At 33.7% G+C, this 19,252-nt stretch overlaps 1 protein-coding gene across 1 annotated transcript in view; it reads left to right on the top strand.

Annotated features, from left to right (window-relative positions):
• The window catches only part of LOC135221276 (endoplasmic reticulum transmembrane helix translocase-like), a 354,729-nt gene that overhangs the window by 279,434 nt on the left and 56,043 nt on the right, over positions 1–19,252 (top strand). Inside the window, exons 19-21 of the mRNA XM_064259089.1 lie at positions 96–285; positions 7,682–7,875; positions 17,541–17,676. Of these exons, the coding sequence (XP_064115159.1) occupies positions 96–285; positions 7,682–7,875; positions 17,541–17,676 (520 nt within the window). The remainder of the gene's footprint in view (positions 1–95; positions 286–7,681; positions 7,876–17,540; positions 17,677–19,252) is intronic.

The raw sequence follows: 19,252 nt of genomic DNA, 5'->3' as shown, positions 1-19,252 counted from the left end.
TCTTGGAATATGAATTTTTAAGATTTTTTATAATTTTATTCATTCAATTACCATTTTAAAGTCACACCTATAGAATTTAATCTTGTTTTCCACAGGGATTAGCTTGGTTGAAAAGTAACCATGCAAAATTTTTCAAAGCCATCCTTCCATACGTCCGAGTGTTTGCACGTGTAGCTCCAAAGCAAAAAGAATTTGTGATAACAGCTTACAAGAGTTTAGGTCTTACAACTTTGATGTGTGGCGATGGTACAAATGATGTGGGTGCATTAAAACATGCTCATTGTGGTAAGTTTATTACTTTATTATAGTCATTGCAGTTAAGTTGTTGAATTTGAATTTAAGTATAGTATGTAGGCCGGATATTGAACTTGGAATGAGAGATGGACTAAGGTTTGGTTTGTTCAGGTATGTTTAGAACAGAAACATAATGTATCACTTTTCTTTGTGACTTTTCATGAGGGATATATAAGGGATATCATTAGTCCATGAGCCAGAATATTTAATTGCTTTTTAAGATCTACCAACTTTTGTTGTAATAAAAATGCTTAATGGACTTAAAAGATATTTTACTTTTAGAATTGCCTAACTTACCTGTTGGCTTCATTGTAAACACCATTTCATTACTAATATAAAAATTTAATCTACTGTCTGGATGATAGTGACCACGTGGCATACCTTGGGTCTTGTAGTCTCAGCCTGGGTTGTGATTGCAAGCTCAGTGGTGTTGGGAAGAAGGAACTTATTGTATAGTGATGAGTTTCTATAAAAGAATCTACTTTTGTGTTACAAAAGCTCAGCTTGCATCTTCACAAACCCTTCACTCATGTACTTGCCCAAATCCCATTTATTAGAAATGCATGAACTGCTAAAAAAAAAAAATGTCCAATTGCTGTCACTGGTTAGAATGAAAGACCTTTAGAGGTCATGGGCTTGAGATAAGCAGTGAACCCAAGGTTCTGAAGGTTTGGTTGCAGTTTTACAGGTCAAAAGAATGTATACTATAATGTAAGAGATCTTCAACTGTAGTTAGCTGATATACAGGATCTAAGAACTTAGTGCAGCAAAAGTTTTCCTGGGAGGGAGGTTATCTCCCATATAAGAGGGGGCTACATTATACACAAAATCGTCACGTGCAACTCCCGATACTTCCAAAAACGAATCAATGAAAGAGAAGGAAGGAGACAGGGCGCCAATAGAAGTAGAGGGAAAATTCTGAAAGAATGGGATGCCGAACTGTCCACTCTGGGAGGCAAGAAATCTTCCCAAGAGGGACAAGTAGATACTCTACGGTGCTCCCTCTTCTTGTAGAAAGCCTTCCACTACGACACAGGCCAGGATCGACACTCCGGGTAAGGGTTAGTGACAATGCAAAAATTAGAATGGCACCTTCTGCAAGTGGTACGGGGGTCAGTAATGGAAGACACCAAAAACCTTGAGCATGGAAATCCATGAATGCCCAGACACGTGTTGATGGGGCCTGGAACTCTTGGTGGGCTCCATAATAAGCAATCAGGCGCGTGCACACACACACACACACACAATCATGGGCAAAGAAAGAAACCAGCTTGAGAAGGATAGTGCAAAAGCTACTACCCTCCAAGGTGGTCAAGGAAAGACAGATGCATCATGAGGTACCAACCCAGCTTCCACCTTTTATATGCATGAGTTGCCAGATACCACAGATTCCTTGCTTTACAATCTTTGATTGTTTTAACTGGTTTCCAGCTGGTGCTAAAAGGTTATCTTATTGTTAAGACCTCAGATTTGTTAGCTATGAAAAATACAAAGAATGACATGATGATGTACCTTTAAAAAAATCAAATGTTGCAGCTCCTTCCCAGGGCAATAACCACACTGGTCTATCAGGTGAATACTCATTACAGATAATTGCTAAAGTAACAAAAGAAGTATGAGGTCCCACTGTTTGTCATAGAATTTCCCAGTTAAGGGTTAATATCCATTGAAGAAATGGTCATGAGAGAAGAAACTCACCTTTGGCTGTTGCACTAAAACAGCTGTTGAACTATATAAAAAAAGCCTTACTCAGTAGACATGAAGGCGACTGTCTAGTTCTGCTGGTCAAGATTGTGTGTAAGTGTAGCTAAGTATGTTTGGTGGAAGACTTCTATCTCATCTGATAGTGTTCACTAAAGTTCTTCAAGTTTGTTTGTTTTTTATTTCAGTTCAGGATGAAGTCATCTGATGGCTGAATTCACAATGGGTTTATGTTCTTCTAGTCTATTGAGACAGAAGGTAGATGGTGCCATCTGTGAAGTCAACATAGATTAACCACCCCTGGAACAGCTTGATATTGTTCTGTCCAGATCTTTCACCAGCTTGTTTCATCCCTGTAGTTGGGTCAGTTAACTTTTGCGGGTTATGTGTAAAACTTCTCTTTGTACTAATACATACTTTGAAACCTGCATACAATTTTGCTAGTCTTCTCTCGGAGGGTGAGTTACTGCCTTATCTAGTGTGAAAGATAGAAGGAAACAGGGAAGTTCTGAGTAGTCTTGTAGTCTTCTGCAGTATGATGACTGGCACCATTAAAAATGTATTTTTTCTCAGTGAGTTGATCTGATTTCAAGGATGCAATGCAATTTTGGTGGAACTTGAAATAAAAAACGTCAAGCAGCCTCTGGGGTGGTCAGTAGCTCAAAGCTTGAGATGAAAACTACTTTCTTACTCAACTGAAGATAATAAACTGATAGCAGGTTATTGTCTTCAACAGTCCTATAAAGATGCTTAGAGAACAGCTTCTAAAATAGCTTTGTTATAGCAACTGAAAGCTGTTGACAGAGGCAACAGACTATAAACTAAGGGAAAGGTGATGAGGGATTAAATTTATGGGGATTAGAAAATAAAACTGATACATCTGAATTCAGGGGATCAGCAGAAAGCAGGAAGGAATTTGGTCCTCTCAAACTTTTGGGGATCAGAAGACGCCACAGCTGCACTGGACAAATATTCCACATTTTACTTGTAACCAAAATAAAATGCCTAGCAAACTGATTAGTATTAAACATGATACTAAAAAATAACAAACGTTTGCAGAAGCAGCCTGGTTATTGTTGTATAAAAAAGTACAGAGGATGTTTGATATTTTGGTACCTTTTATGTAACAAAAATAATTAACTAACTGTGTTAGAATGCTTGTACAGTAGACCCCTACCCCCGGATTTGTGAGGGATGCATACCAGATCCCATGCCAATAGCTAAAACCCGCGAATGCTTAGAACCCCAACCCCCTCTAAAAATGCTTATAACTGCATATCTTGAAAATTCAAATACCAAATGTATACCTATCATATTACTGTATTAATCTTTGAAATTACATTGTTATTATAATTTCAAAGGCATCCTAAACATATTACCATTAACACATTCTCGAAGTGGATATAAAGACTGGGAATTGCTATTTCTTTTATTAATCTCATTGATATTTGAAAATAAGTTATTAGGTAAATCATTTATTTATCATACTTTAAAAAAAAATAAACATACATAAGTAAGAGAGAGAGAGAAATTTTATTGTTATTGTTTGTTTAATCTCATTAAACTTAATATTATTTTAAAGTTAGTATTGTAAATTATTTTATCATAAAATGTAGTAGCACCCTTAAAGATATATACATACACTGCTAACACTTCCAGCCAAAACAGAGGGAGAGAGTTACCACCATGACAGGTGGGGAAGAGAGAGAGAGTTATCTTTATTTAAAAGACTGAAATGGAAATTTCGTTGTATTTCCTTAAAATGCTATCACATGAATTTTGTAATGACAGTTACATTATTGTTATTTGAAAATATTAATGAAAAAGTATACATACATGTACTATAAAAATTCTCATCTCAGTGAAAAAGAGAGAGATAGAAATTACATGAACGTTAGTTGGCAACACAACACTCGCTCCCCCTCCGGTCACATTACTTAACACATTAGACAGCTCTGGACCTCAGCTTAGTACCTGGATCTAAAATGAGAGATGTGGGATAGAATGGATTTTTCTTCATCCTTATATAATTATTTAATTTATAAACTAAAATCTTACTAGTTCACTATAGTATTTTCTTTAACGAATTGATATTATTGTAGTTTACAATAATATTGGTATTTGAAAATTAGTAAATCATTTATTTGTCATACAAAAAATATACATCTCTGTAAGAGAGAGAGAAAGAATTATTAATTTTTTATGATATAATTTAATCTTAGTAAACTTAATAATACAGTATTAATCAGTATTAATATTTGAAAATTAGTAAATCATTTTTATATCATAAAAATGTATTTAGTCACAAAAATAACATAAAAATACACTAATGTTACGGCCTCTGAGAGAGGTCCGCTTCAGGTTCGATATGAAATAAATAAATAAGAAAATATTTCAACACCAACAGTTGAAACTGGGGATACAAATATAAAAAGAAACACTAACACAACAAAGGTTTATTTACAAGCTTACTAACAAAGTTAAATGCAGAATGGTATCTCCTATTTACATAAAAAGGCAAAATCTTACACCGCATGAACTGGGGGAACAGTGAGGTAATTCAAATACTTGCTGCTTAGGTTTAGCGACTCGAAACGATGGCAGACGTCCTCTTGACTCCGTATTGCAGAAAATAAAGTCTACTCTCGATACTTGAAAGTCAGGAACTCCCCAAAACCTCTAGCAGAATGTCTCTGAAATCTGCTCAACGTCGAGATAACTCGGTCATCCACTCCTGAAGACGACTAGACCAGAATCCAACCAACTTTCGAGCAACTTTTCCTCTGAACCTTCGTCGGTTCCTTTTTTCTCTTATCTCTCTCGGATGATCTCTGCTGCTGCTGATCTCTCACCGATAATCTGATCTGTGGCTCTTACTGAGGATATCTCTCTGTGACTAACTGGTGATCTCTCTCCTTTATGATCTCTGCTTTCTCTACTTCGTCCGTCGTATTTATACGGCATTCTGGGGGCGGAGCCTACAGCGAACGTCACAGGCTCCCGAGATTACTAGAACTTCTTTGAAGACTCTCGACAGAATATTGCATCATATTTCGCTGCGTTTCTCCCGACACTTAGGCGCGTGTTGCGCTCCACAACACGCCCGACGATTCCAGAACAACCGCGAAAACAGGCGCCTCCAACACGGGCGCGAAAGCCTCCTTGCTGCCGAACTTCTCGAAAATGCGTTTTACTTTCCTTTATCTTTCTTTGCTATGAAGCAATTACTATCGCAACTAATTAGTAAATATATAGTCAGAAAAACCTGCGAATAGGTAAATTTCCCGTGAATAATGGGTATACAGTGGTACCTCGTTTGTCGAACTTTCCGTTTTTCTAACAAAATTTTTTAGAGAATTTTGTATCGTTTGTCGAACAAATACTCGTACTTCAAACTGACTTATTATCTAGTTTATACTTGCATTCGACGGCCTACTGAGTCTTACAAGTTAATATTAAAATTTTTGTTCATTTACAATATATAGTAGTTGAATGATAACCATATTTGTCAAAATAAATAAAAGTATAAAGCATTTAGTATAAAATTTAGCTTTCAATATAACATTTAGCATAAAAGATGTATAAAATCGTATGTAGCCATGGTGATGTCACGCCCAGCTGACTTGAGACTGAACGAGGGAGCATAGATTTGTTGAGGAAAGAAGAAGAGAGAGTTAAAATATTACTGTATGTATGTAAAAGCAATAAAAATTCACATAAAAAAGGGAATTTCCCAATAAATCTATTATAATGATAAAATATGAAAACAATCAAATGCAATGTAGAAAAAAAAGAGAAAAAAATTCTTTTGTTGAACCAGTGTTTGGTGCACCGAGTGAAACGGTCTAGTTGAACAATATTAACAAAATAGTAAATGAAAGAACAAAGTTTTTCACAATGAAATTTAGCATAATTAAAAAAAATCATTTGTCATTGCAGTGATGCTCAGCTAACTTGAGGTATAGGGAGGGGGCGTTTATATTTTTGAGGAATAATGAATGAATGATTTTAAGTTATTGTGCATCACAGTATTGTTGAGGAGAGTAAAATCTCTACTTTAATATGTATATAAAAGCAGTACCAATTCACATAAAAAATAAAATATCATTATATTATTTGACAATAGATTTAACATAATGATAAAACATGAAAACAGTCAAATGCAACACAGTAAAAAAAAAAAAAAATAAAATAAAGTTTGCTCAAGTCTGTTCGGTGCGCTGAGTGAGACGATAGGGAGAGGAGAGGGAAGAACGGCTCTGTTTCCCCACTGTCTTATCAGCTGGGCTGGGATGATTATGCGCCCATTTCTTTCACTTACACTCAATCTGCCCAAATCACTTATTTTTGTTACGGTAAAATACCTATCTAGTGACAATTGCTTTCTACAATTTTTTACTACTGTAAAAGTAACTAAGCTCTGTAATAACCAAACTGGTGCTGCTTTCAGCTTCTGCAGGCCTTTGACAATTTGTTAACAGCTTCCTTGTGAAAAGTTATTTTATCTTTTTCCTTTTCTTGCATTCTTGATTTATTAAATATTTGTTTGCAAAATCCTCATGTTTGTTTTAAAACACTGCTGTTTGCCAATAGTAATTAATCTCATTCACACACTGAAGATCCAAGTGTAAACACTCTCTCTCTCTGTGAATGAAATTGATTTTGTTATCAACCTTTGCATGCTGCAACCAATTCGGTTTCCTTAAAGGGTTCCATCCTCTTCTCCCTCCATCCTCCAGCCAGCCAGGCTCCATTTCCACCCAACAGTTCGTAAATCATACACAGAAAAAATAAAATTGCAAAAATTTTACTCCATATAACATACTGTTTCATTACTTTACACACTTAATTTAACTTTTGAACATATTAATAATAGGAAAAATATGAGAAGGGGGACTCTTTAGATTGGCTGGAACAAATTATCCTGATTCCCTTTATTTCTTATGGGGATATTTTTTTTCATATTTCGAACAATCGTAATTTGAACAGCCTTCTGGAATGGATTAATTTTGAAGTCTGAGGTACTACTGTATATGGTCCAAAGAAAAATCCATGAATAGGTAAAAATGCGAATAGGGGGGTTGACTATAATTATACGTACTTTAAAAGTAAATAAGAACACTTGAGAAGAAAGTTGAAGGAAAAATGTAAGTGAACAGCTTACTTTTATAACAACATTAAATGATGTAATTGGTATCATGGATTATTTTATTTAGCTGTTGTTAGCACAATATTTATTGTACAAACAAAATATAGAGAATGTACTGTGTATTAATTGGCATTTAGTGGTGGTGTAAATGTGAAATCTGTTTACAAAAAGAAATATATATATATATATATATATATATATATATATATATAATAATAATATATATATATATATATATATATATATATATATACATATACTGTACTATATATATATATTTATTATTATATTATATATATATATATATATTATATATATATATATATATATATATATATATATATATATATATACACACACATATACATTATACATATTATATATATATACACACTCGACACTACATATACATATATATATATATATATATATATATATAGTCAGAATTTAGTTATGAATTCAGAAATCATTAAAGCATGTGAATACCATGATTTCACAAAAGTTTAAATGCTCATCTTGTAATTTATATTTTTTCAGGTGTGGCAATTCTTTCAAATGCCCCAGATAGACCACCGCAAAAGAAGAAACGCAGTGATGAGCCAAATAATGGTTTAACACCAGCAATGTCAGAAAAATTAGAAAATGCCAAAAAACTGGCAAGAAGAGTAGAAAAGCAGAAAGCCCAAACTCCACCTGCAGCTCCTAACCAGCCCAGACTAACTCCTCAGCAAGTAAGTGATGAAAATCATGATCTGATCCATAGAGTCAGCAAAAAAACTGTAAGTTAAGGATATCTTAGTTTTACCAGACCACTGAGCTGATTAACAGCTCTCCTAGGGCTGGCCCAAAGAATTAGATATTTTTACGTGGCTAGGAACCAATTGGTCACCTAGCAATGGGACGTACAGCTTGTGTGATCCGAACCACATTATATTGAGAAATGAATTTCAATACCAGAAATAAATTCCTCTGATTCTGCGTTGGCTGAGCCGAAAATCAAACTTTGGACCACCGGATTGGTAGCCAAGTGTGAAAACCACTCATCCAACTAGGACCTAGAATAAACATAAAGTTTTACAATACTTTCCCCACTAACTATCTAATGAAACAGAATGTCAAAAGAAAAACAAAAGAGTGTCTTATACTAGACTTGATGAGGCATGAAAAACTGCATTTGGTTTCTGCAAATGAACTTATAGTCACTGTTAGAATAGCAAATACAATTTATTTTGTATCTTGCATTGTTGGGAGTACTTCAAGAATCATTCTATCCTAAGTTAGAATTCTCTCTGCCATTTACTTTTATCCATTCAAATTACTCTCTTCCCATCAGACTATCCAACCTGCGTTGAGGTAGAATTACGTACTGTAAGCTTCAGTCATAGTGACTTTAAAGACTGGACTTTCTAGGTGAAAATTGCTGAAGTGGATCTGCACTCTAATATATTTTCTGACAGACTTATCCTGTTACCTACATTTGAAATTGAATCATAAAATATACTTTATAATATGAAGATTTTTGTGTACTGTATTCTGTAATATTCATGGAATGCCAAGGGCATTTTTGTCAGATATTTACTTGTGTCAGAGGGATTTCAGGCAACAAGCCTAAAGGGGCTTCTAGAAAATGTGGGAGACATTTTCTCTATTACCTTAACACAGACTCATTTGCAAACACCATAAAATCCCTCATTGACATGATGCTGTGGTGGTTTTCTCAGAATATCAAAGTGTTTATTAATGGCAGATCGTGTTAAGTTAGTTCCTGAATCTTTTATTTTCTTTCTATCCAGTGGGCCATGACATTTTAGTCACTAAACTTATCAACCTTACTATAGATTTGAGCACAATAAGTATATCCAAGTCTTTAAACCAACCATTTGTTATTGATTTATGTCTTGAAAGGCAAGATAATCCAAATACACAGTTATTTTTATACAGACAGTGGTTCTGTGTTTGGCGGAGTGCCGCTAACCGAAAATCGACAATAACTATGGTAATAGAGGTGGCCCTGTAGAATATTCTCTTTAGAAAATTTGTGAGTCAAGAGAAAATGAAAAGGAGATATGATGTTACGATAAGCTAAGAAGTTTTGCTGTTGGTCAACAAGTGTTAGTGTTCTTACTTGTTAAGAGATTTCCCCTCACTCATAAATTTCAAGGTCCTTACAAGATAATTGAGAAGTTGATTGATAGAACATACATATGTGATTGAAACACCAGAAAGAAGAAAACAACAAAGGAAAATACATGTGAACCTTATTTCTCAGAAACTAAAACTAAAACTGTGTCAATAACCCAGACAACTTCATCTACAGAAGACAATGATGGATATGAATTGGAAGCTGAAAGCAAGATGAATAATTCTTCAATTTTGGAAGATTTGGAGGATAAACTGAAACATCGGAGTGTTGAACAAGGTGAAGAGTTTAGTGAAGTGATTAGAAGTTTCCCAGAAATTTTTGCATATGTACCTAGGCGTACTGATCTGACCAAGCATGAAATCAAGATTCAAGAAGATGGAAAACTATTCAAGCAAAGAGCTTATTGTTTATCACCTTATCATCGAGATGTTTTGAAGAAAGAAGTTGAGTGTTTGCTGCATTATGGATTAACAGAACCCAGTTCAAGTCATTTCAGCTCTCCATGTGTTAGTGAAGAAACCAGATGGTTCATTTAGGATGTGTACTGATTATAGGAAACTGAATTCCATCAGTGTGGTTGACAATTATCCTTTGCCTCTTATAGATCAGTTACTTGATAATATTGGGCAAGCCAAGTTTGTTTCCAAGATAGACTTGTTGAAAGGATTTTATCAAATTCCCTTAGATGAGAATGCTAAGTTGCTGTCAGTTTTATTACTCCTTTTGCACTGTATCAGTATATTGTTCAGCCATTTTGTGTTATGAATGCACCTGCAACATTCCAACGAGTGATGGATCAACTGCTAGGATCTATAGAAGGATTAGGTGTATATCTTGATGTCATAGTGAACATCTGAAGATTCTGTGGAGAGTTTTGAAGAAACTACAAGAAGCAAGAATAACAGTCAACCTATTGTGTAAAGTAAGAAACCATTTCTGGAAAGAACAATGTAGTAATAGATTATTTATCCGTTGCAAATCGTGGGATTCAACACCGTGATAATCAATCTCCTTGGGGGGAGGTATCTTATATGCTGTTCCTTTCGCAATGCATATCATCCTCTCTGTAACTGTATGAAGTATTGTAAAATTGTTTGCAATATGTTCAGAATCCGTATTTTGCTCTGGGTATGTTCTAATAATGTATGTTCAGATTTCACATAACATAATGTAAAAGGTAAGAATAATGTAGAATGTGAGAAGAAAGAGAAAATGGCATTGTCTGTTCGAAGCAGGAAAATAGCTGTCACCACTTGAGGCTAAGTGGTCCCATATTTTTTTTATTTTTATTTTTTTGTAACAGTCATACGACACTTGTGACTTGTTTCAGACTTGTGTCTTTGTCAAGAAACCATGTGAAGATTGCATCATCTTTTCTTTCCTGAGATCTTTCTGTTCTGCCTAAAATGTTTCACATACGTATGATACCTTTCATTTCATATGAGTAGTTAGAGATGTTTTTGTATTGAAAACTATCTAATATTACTGTTAAATTAACTCTTTTACCTCTCAATTTCTCAATAGAGAATTTGTTGACTTGAGTACTTAAATTTTGAAGTGGAAGGAAATGATGAAACTTAATTTCCTTTGAGAAAATTGTATAATCATATCTTTTATTTTAAAAGACTTTTATTGTCTTAAATCATGTAATAATAAATTATTTATGATTGTAATCCCACTTTCTCTCTATTTATTGTTTTGAAAGAGAATTTTTATAATATTAGCTGTTTCATTCCCAAATTTGTTCGCCCAACCATTTTAGACCAGGTCCACTGACCAGTTTCCATATGAAGAGAGAGCAAACATGTCATTCTAAGATTTGAAACCATGGTGTAAGATCCTTCTCTCTCTCTCTCTCTCTCTCTCTCTCTCTCTCTCTCTCTCTCTCTCTCTCTCTCTCTCTCTCTCTCCTGTACAAGAGATTTTTTATTCACATTAAAGTAAAGATATTATACTTAGTGATTAGTCACTCGTAAATTTTAGATTTCTTATTTCTTAGAGTTATTTAATATTGCTTAGTGCTTATTGCGGAATCTGAACAGATGTAAAAAAATGTGTAATAGCACCTTTCTTTTTTGGAATACTATAGTGAACTTTTTTAGTACTTTGGTAAATTTTTGAAGCTAGCTGCAGCAGAAACATAATTGGTACTAAGGTAACGTGTTATTACAAATTTTGAGTTGCAACTTAAAAACATATTCACAGTTATTTGGCGAAACTATTTCATTTTTTACACTGCAAATTTTTATGTTCTGTATTTATTTCTTTTGAAGTGATTTTTTGTGCATTTATCCATTTTTTATTTGTGTATTTGTCCATTTTTCTTATTGAAGTGTGTTTTTTGTATATTCTGTATGATTAATGCTTTCTTAGTGGGTTTGCAATTTTGGTATTTTCTGTTTTCATTTCATTCACAATTTGATTAACCCTTAAACGCCGAAGGGGTATATTAAAAATCGTCTTCCGTGTGCCAGGGGGTCTTGAAAGCGGAAAAAATATATTTTTTTTAAAATCACAGTGTGCTTAGTTTTCAAGATTAAGAGTTCATTTTTGGCTCCTTTTTTTTTTGTCATTGCCTGAAGTTTAGTATGCAACCATCAGAAATGAAAAAAAAAATTATCATTATCATATATAAATAATGCGATATATGATAGCGCGGAAACAAAATTTCATATATAATTGTATTCAAATCGCGCTATGCACAAAACGGTTAAAGGTAACGAGTTAATTTTTTTTTTAAATGTACACTAAATTGCAATCATTTTGGTATATAACATTGTAAAACGATAAAAGCAACACAGAGAAAATATTATCACAAAATGATGCATGAATTCGTAACGAGCGGACATAAACGAATATTTTTTTCCAAAATTCACCATAAATCTAAATATTGTTCCAGAGACTTCCAATTTGTTTCAAAATGAAGTGAAGACAAATGATTGAATATTACTATACTGTAAGAGTATTAGCTTAAAATTGCAGTATTTGACCATATCTGACGAGTTAAAGTTGACCGAATGTCAAATTTTTTTATATTTTTTTTATATGCAATTATTTTGGAAATTAGAAAAGCTACAACCTTCAAAAATTTTTTGTTTTATTCTACATGAAATTGCGCACATTTTCATATATAAAACTCTATGAAATGTCTAATATGAAATGGAGCAAATATTCCGAGAATGCGACGTACGCATTTCGGAGATTTTCGGCGGAGAATCCGCGTGCGGAGGGAAGGAAAGGTTTTTTTTTTTTTTATTCCCATAAATCTAAATATTGTGCTAGAGACTTCGAATTTGTTTCAAGATGAAGATAAATGACTGAATATTACTAGACTGTAAGAGTTTTAGCTTACAATTGCGTTTTTCGACCACTTCGGTAGAGTCAAAGTTGACCGAATGTGGTCTTTTTTTCTATTTACCGTGATTTATATGCAAATATTTCAAAAATGAGAAAAGCTACAACCTTCAATTATTTTTTGTTGTATTCTACATAAAATTGCGCACATATTCATATATAAAACTTTATGTAACGGCTAATTTGAAATGGTGCAAACATTACCACAATCGCATGTATGATGTTTTCGGAAGAGTTACCGCGCGGACGTAAGGAAAATGTAATTTTTTTCATAAATTCACCATAAATCAAAATATTGTGCTAGAGACTTCCAATTTGTTGCAAAATGAAGGTAAATGATTGAATATTACTAGAATATAAGAGTTTTAGCTTATAATTGCGTTTTTCGACCATTTCTGTAGAGTCAAAGTTGACCGAAGGTTGAAAATTTGTCACTTATCATTTTTAATATGAAAATATTTCAAAACTGATAAAAGCTACAACCATGGGTTGTTTGAAGTTGTTTTTAGTGTGCATGAATTGCACACATTTGCCCTATATATAAAATTTCTTTATGTAAATGGCTAAGTTTTAAAATGGTGCCAAACCTTACCACAACAATCGCAGTGTATGATTTTTTTCGGAAGAGTTACCGCGCGGACGTAAGAAAAAAGTTTTTTCATAAATTCACTATAAATCGAAATATTGTGGTAGAGACTTCCAATTTGTTGCAAAATGAAGGTAAATGATTGAATACTACTAAAATATTAGAGTTTTAGCTTACAATTGCGTTTTTCGACCATTTCGGTAAGAGTCAAAGTTGACCGAAGGTTGAAATTTTGGCACTTATCGTTATTTATATGAAAATATCTCAAAACTGACAAAAGCTACAATCATGAGTATTTTTTTTTTGTATTTACATAAAAATGCGCACATTTCCATATATAATACTCCATGTAACGGCTAATTTAAAATGGTACAAAAATTATGTCAAAGTGACGAAATAATTTCCGAGATGTGTCACCGATACTTTTTAGTGCGGCAAGAAAGAAATTCGCGCTTGCGCGCCTGCGTAACGATTGTAAACAAAACAACACCTTGATCCGTGAACTCCCAGGTGCGTGATTCGAGAGTTTTCGGCTGGAAGGCCTATAAGTATTTTTCCGCGAATTTTAAAAAAAACTTTTGTATGTCGACGTAAAATACGTCCAGTCGGCACCCGAGAGACAAAAAATGTTGACGTAAAATACGTCCACTCGGCGTTTAAGGGTTAACGTTATTGTTTTCATTAATTAATCATTGCATATTTAATTGAGTTTAACACTTGTGAATTTCTTTGCATTTATTTAGAATTCTTTTCAAGTTTTATTGTTGTTTAGCGCACTGTGAATTAATTTCCAAATTTTGAATTTTTGTGATAAATTAATTTTGATTTAATTTTACTTAATAATTAATTCAGGAATTAAATAAATTTTGCGTTGTTTTCAAGTAACAGTAAATTTCCCTGAGATTGTGAGTTTCACTTATAAATTTTGAGTTTAATAATAAGATTTTAAGTAATAAATTTTGAATTTAATAATAAGATTTTTGTACTTAAAATTTTTATAAGTGTTTTGTTTTTCACCAGCATATTTAGTTTGGTTTAGATAGAAATATAGAGTGGTAATTGAGCTTTTTTCCTACAATTTAATAGAAGTGAGTTAGAACCAGGGAAGTACTTTGACTTTTAAAGTTTTTGATAAAGTGATGCCCTTTAATTAATTTAATTACTCATAAGATTACCTCACACCTGTTTTAATGAACTTAGTCTGATTTTTCTGCAATATTGATAAGTTTTTTAAGGGATCACTGTTGCCTTTAGAGTATTCAGTTGTATTATTGTATTTCACCTGTGATGAAGGTTCAGGTGTCTGGCTGTTGTGAGGTAACCATTTTGTGATTGGTAAGTGTAGTAACCAGATACTGGGTACTTCGTCACAATGTGCTTGTTTACTATCAGTAAAATATGGTGAATTAATCTTAAACATTTCTAGGTTTGCTCTGTCTTTTTAAAACCATGTTAGAAGAATTATAATATTGTTTATTTTATTTGTTAAAAGCCTTGACATTAATATTCAGTGTAGCTTTTGAGACCGCATTTTCTGATACCTGGCACCACTAGAGGTACCTCATACCCCTTTGTAGGAGTCAGGTTTGACTCTTCAAAGACCAAGTATTACAGAAGCTTTTTCCTTATGTGCCAGATATACTTTTGTAAAATGAGTTCTTTCCACTATTCTGTCCAGTGTTCATGATGCCTGAACTCCCATCAGGTCAAAGTTTTCACCCATCCACTGTCCCCTTGATCTTTTGTCTCTTCTGAAAGGTCTTGTATCTGCTTCCATATCTTCTGCTTTTATGACCAACTGTTCTTCATCCCTCCTCATCATTTGTCCAAATTGTTTGAATTTTCTTGATACCATATTTACCAGTTCTTTATCTGTACTAATACAAATTTGCTCACCAATCCACTTCCTAAAAGCTTGCATGCTGGTTGGGTCCGGAAAAAGTAAATTCCAAAGAACATGTATCTTGCCAGGTTCATCACCATGGCACAGCACATTTAGGTGTCTGATGTGGGTTTAACTACACTGCAAATTAGGCTTATTAGGTCCAAGCTTTTTCACTTTCTCTGGTCTCAAGAGTAACTTGATTTTGCTGTCATTTTTTGGGAAAGACTGTTACGTCTCTCCACTGTATTCTACTTAAGGAATAAGACTCAGAGACACAAGGAATAAGACATGTCTCAGACACTAGAATGTTTTCTTTGTTGGTACCAATTGTAGTGGCAGGCCGTTTGCAAACAGCAGTGAAGGATCATGAGTTATCACTTTCATGGTCATCTTCATGATATATTATCTATTATACAAATAACACTAGGAGGTGTGGTCATCAAGGATATACTCTTTGGTTGCAGGTGAATGATTTATATTCTCTACAGGTTCTATGTATATTTAACTTATTATTGACATCTAATAGAGCTCTTTACTATACAGTGGTACCTCGACATACGAAAGGCTCAACTTATGAAAAACTCGAGATACAAAGATTTTTTGGCTCTACATACGAAAATAGTTCAAGTTACGAAAGGTTGTTGCTGTAAAGTCCCGAGATTCGCCCAGACCACCGAGAACAATTTTAAAACTCGCGCGCCGCCAACTGAGTAAACTCGCCACCATCCTCCCGCTCTCTCATTGGTTCCTGATGCTAGTCACCCCATAAGATCCTGCTCTCCAATTGGTCAGCATCTACCCCTTGTGCTTTATGTATTCTGTTGGTAAAAGGATGCTGTAAATTGAAAAACTTCTTCATGCAATACATTTAATAAAAAAAAAAAAAAACATTAGGTAAAGATAGAATAAAGGATAGAAATGAATGGTTATTATGTATACTGTTTGGTAGTTTCAGTAGTTGAAGAGATAATGAAAATTTGATTATTACACGTATTGTGTGTTAGCTTGGCGATCGTTCAGTACTCGTAAGTGCTGAACGTAAACAGAAGTTTGGAAGCTTTTTTTTTGTTTGTTTGATTGTTTATTATAGTTAATGGTTACTTAATGATTATTTGAAATGAGTACATGCAATACATTTAATAAAAAGAATTGTGAATTAAATATCATAAAATATAAAATAAATCAGACTGCTATCATCGAAGCCAATAAATACATATTTTCTAGAATTCTTCTTCTGTTTTAATATTACCTTTATGTTTCATTATAGCTGTCAGTAACTCGGTATCTCCATTAGGTAAAGATAGAATAAAGAATAGAAATGACTGGTTATTATACTGTTTGGTAGTTTAATTAGTTGAAGAGAGAGAATGAAAATTTATGGCTTACTGTGTGCTAGGAAAAGTGATTGCTTGCCGATCGTTCGGTACTCATAAGTGCTGAATGTAAACAAAAGGTGGAAAGGTTTTTTTTTGTTTGTTTGTGTATTATAGTTAATGATTAATTAATAATTATTTGAAATGAGTACATACTGATTATTTATTCATTTTATTAGCATATTCTAAGCTTTTAGCTTCTTAGGTTTAGATGTCAGAATCATAGACTAGGCTACAGTAGCAACTGCTAACATAGGCTAGGCTTATTGCTAAGGGATATATGCTAAAGTCCTAATATATGCAGTAAAAATGGGGTTGAACATTACATGCAGTTGAATATTACTCAAGTATGTACAATATTTTGCCTTTTTGGAATCATATTTCTTCTGTCGGATCGGCGTTGTAACTCTAGAATGTGTTGTAAGCCTGGAAATATAATTTACTGGGGTGTTTTTGCAGGGCTTGGAACGGATTAGGCATTTTACATGTAAAATGCGGTTCAAGATACGAAAAGCTCATGATACGAAGGCCACCTCGGAACTGATTAATTTCGTATGTCGAGGTACCACTGTATTTGATATATTTTAGCCTCTGCTAATCCTGTAATTTAAGGGCTATCAAGTAAGATAGGCCCTCTTAGCCACCTACCTGGATTTACTTTTTGGTCAATATATAGTTAATAGTCTTTGTGTGAATAGTGATCATATAATATAACCATATTTGTCATACAAAATGATGAATCATGGTATGATGCATTTGTCCCTTCCTCACACATTGACTTTGGATCCTTTGTCACAGTAACTTGAAGGTGGAATGGGAATTTTTTTTCAGGATAGAGGATGTATAATGTGGAGCATTTGTTCTGAAAGCATCCTTTTAGATGTGACCAGAATATCATATCCACAGTAATAAGGCACTATATGATTAATGGGTTTGTGTGAAAATAAGTCAAGTTTAATAAGAATAGTATTGTATTTACCCTCCAGTGATTATAAAGATACTTTACCTTCCTGTAATGATTCCATTTTTTGCAAGATTTCTCTTTAAAATTTCAGGAGCAAGTTATGAAGGCACAAGCTCAGTTGCAAAAACTGCTGCAAGAATTAGAAGAAGAAAATAATCCTGTTGTCAAATTAGGTGATGCTTCCATTGCTGCTCCATTTACCTCAAAACTTTCTTCAATACAGTGTGGTAAGTGCTATTTATGATTATCCTAATAAAGATTTTGTGTTTTTCTTGAAACCTTTCAGCACTACAAAGAATATACATCCACTTACAGTGTCGCCTGAATTTAATGAACAGCTCAGAGATCTGCCCCTTCCACTAAGAATGAAAAACACTAGTAACAAAGACCAACACATTCTGGTATCCCAGGGCAAACTCACATACCTTGTAGTCTAGTGCAGTTCTATATAAAGTACTGTGGTACCTCGACATACGAAAGGCTCAACTTACGAAAAACTCAAGATACGAAAGCAAATACAAAGATTTTTTTGGCTCTGCATACGAAAATAGTTCAAGTTACGAAAGGTTGTTGCTCTAAAGTCCCAATATTCGCCCGGACCACCGAGAACAATTTTAAAACTCCCGCGCCGCCAACTGAGTAAACTCGCCACCATCCTCCCGCTCTCCCATTGGTTCCCGATGCTAGTCACCCCATAAGATCCTGCTCTCCTTTAGGTCAGTATTGTGCTTTATGTATTCTATTGGTAAAAGGATGCTGTAAATTGAAAAACTTATTCATGCAATACATTTAATAAAAAAAAACATTAGGTAAAGATAGAATAAAGAATAAAAATGAATGGTTATTATACTGTTTGGTAGTTTCAGTAGTTGAAGAGAGATAATGAAAATTTGATTACTGTATGTACTGTGTGCTAGCTTGGCGATCGTTCAGTACTCGTAAGTGCTGAACGTAAACAGAAGTTTTTTTGTTTGTTTGATTGTTTATTATAGTTAATGGTTACTAAATAATTATTTGAAATGAGTACATGCAATACATTTAATAAAAGAAAATTGTGAATTAGATACCATAAAATATAAAATAAATCAGACTGCTATCATCGAAGCTAATAAATACGTATTTTCTAGAATTCTTCTTCTGTTTTAATATTACGTATATGTTTCATTATAGCTGTCAGTAACTCGGTATCTCCATTAGGTAAAGATACAATAAAGAATAGAAATGAATGGTTATTACACTGTTTGGTAGTTTCATTAGTTGAAGAGAGATAATGAAAATTTTTGGCTTACTTTGTGCTAGGAAAAGTGGTTGCTTGGCGATCGTTCAGTACTCGTAAGTGGTGAATGTAAACAAAAGGTTGGAAGGTATTTTGTTTGTTTGTTTGTGTATTATAGTTAATGATTAATTAATAATTATTTGAAATGAGTACATACTGATTATTTATACATGTTATTGGCATATTCTAAGCTTTTAGCTTCTTAGGTTTAGATGTCAGAATCATAGGCTAGGCTACAGTAGCAACTGCTAACATAGGCTAGGGTTATTGCTAGAATCAAAACGCAACATTATAAGGGACATATGCTAAAGTCCTAATATATGCAGTAAAAATGGGGTTGAGCATTACATGCAGTTGAATATTACTCAAGTATGTACAGTATTTTGCCTTTTTGGAGTCATATTTCTTCCATCGGATCGGCGTCGTAACCCTAGAACATGTGTTGTAAGCCTGGAAATATAATTTACTGGGGTGTTTTTGCAGGGCTTGGAACGGATTAGGCAATTTACATGTAAAATGCGGTTCAA

This window comes from Macrobrachium nipponense, chromosome 2, assembly GCF_015104395.2.
Source record: "Macrobrachium nipponense isolate FS-2020 chromosome 2, ASM1510439v2, whole genome shotgun sequence".
NCBI classification, from domain to species: domain Eukaryota; kingdom Metazoa; phylum Arthropoda; class Malacostraca; order Decapoda; family Palaemonidae; genus Macrobrachium; species Macrobrachium nipponense.
The sequence above is the reverse complement of the archived record's forward strand: the minus strand, read 5'-3'. Positions and strand labels throughout refer to the sequence as shown.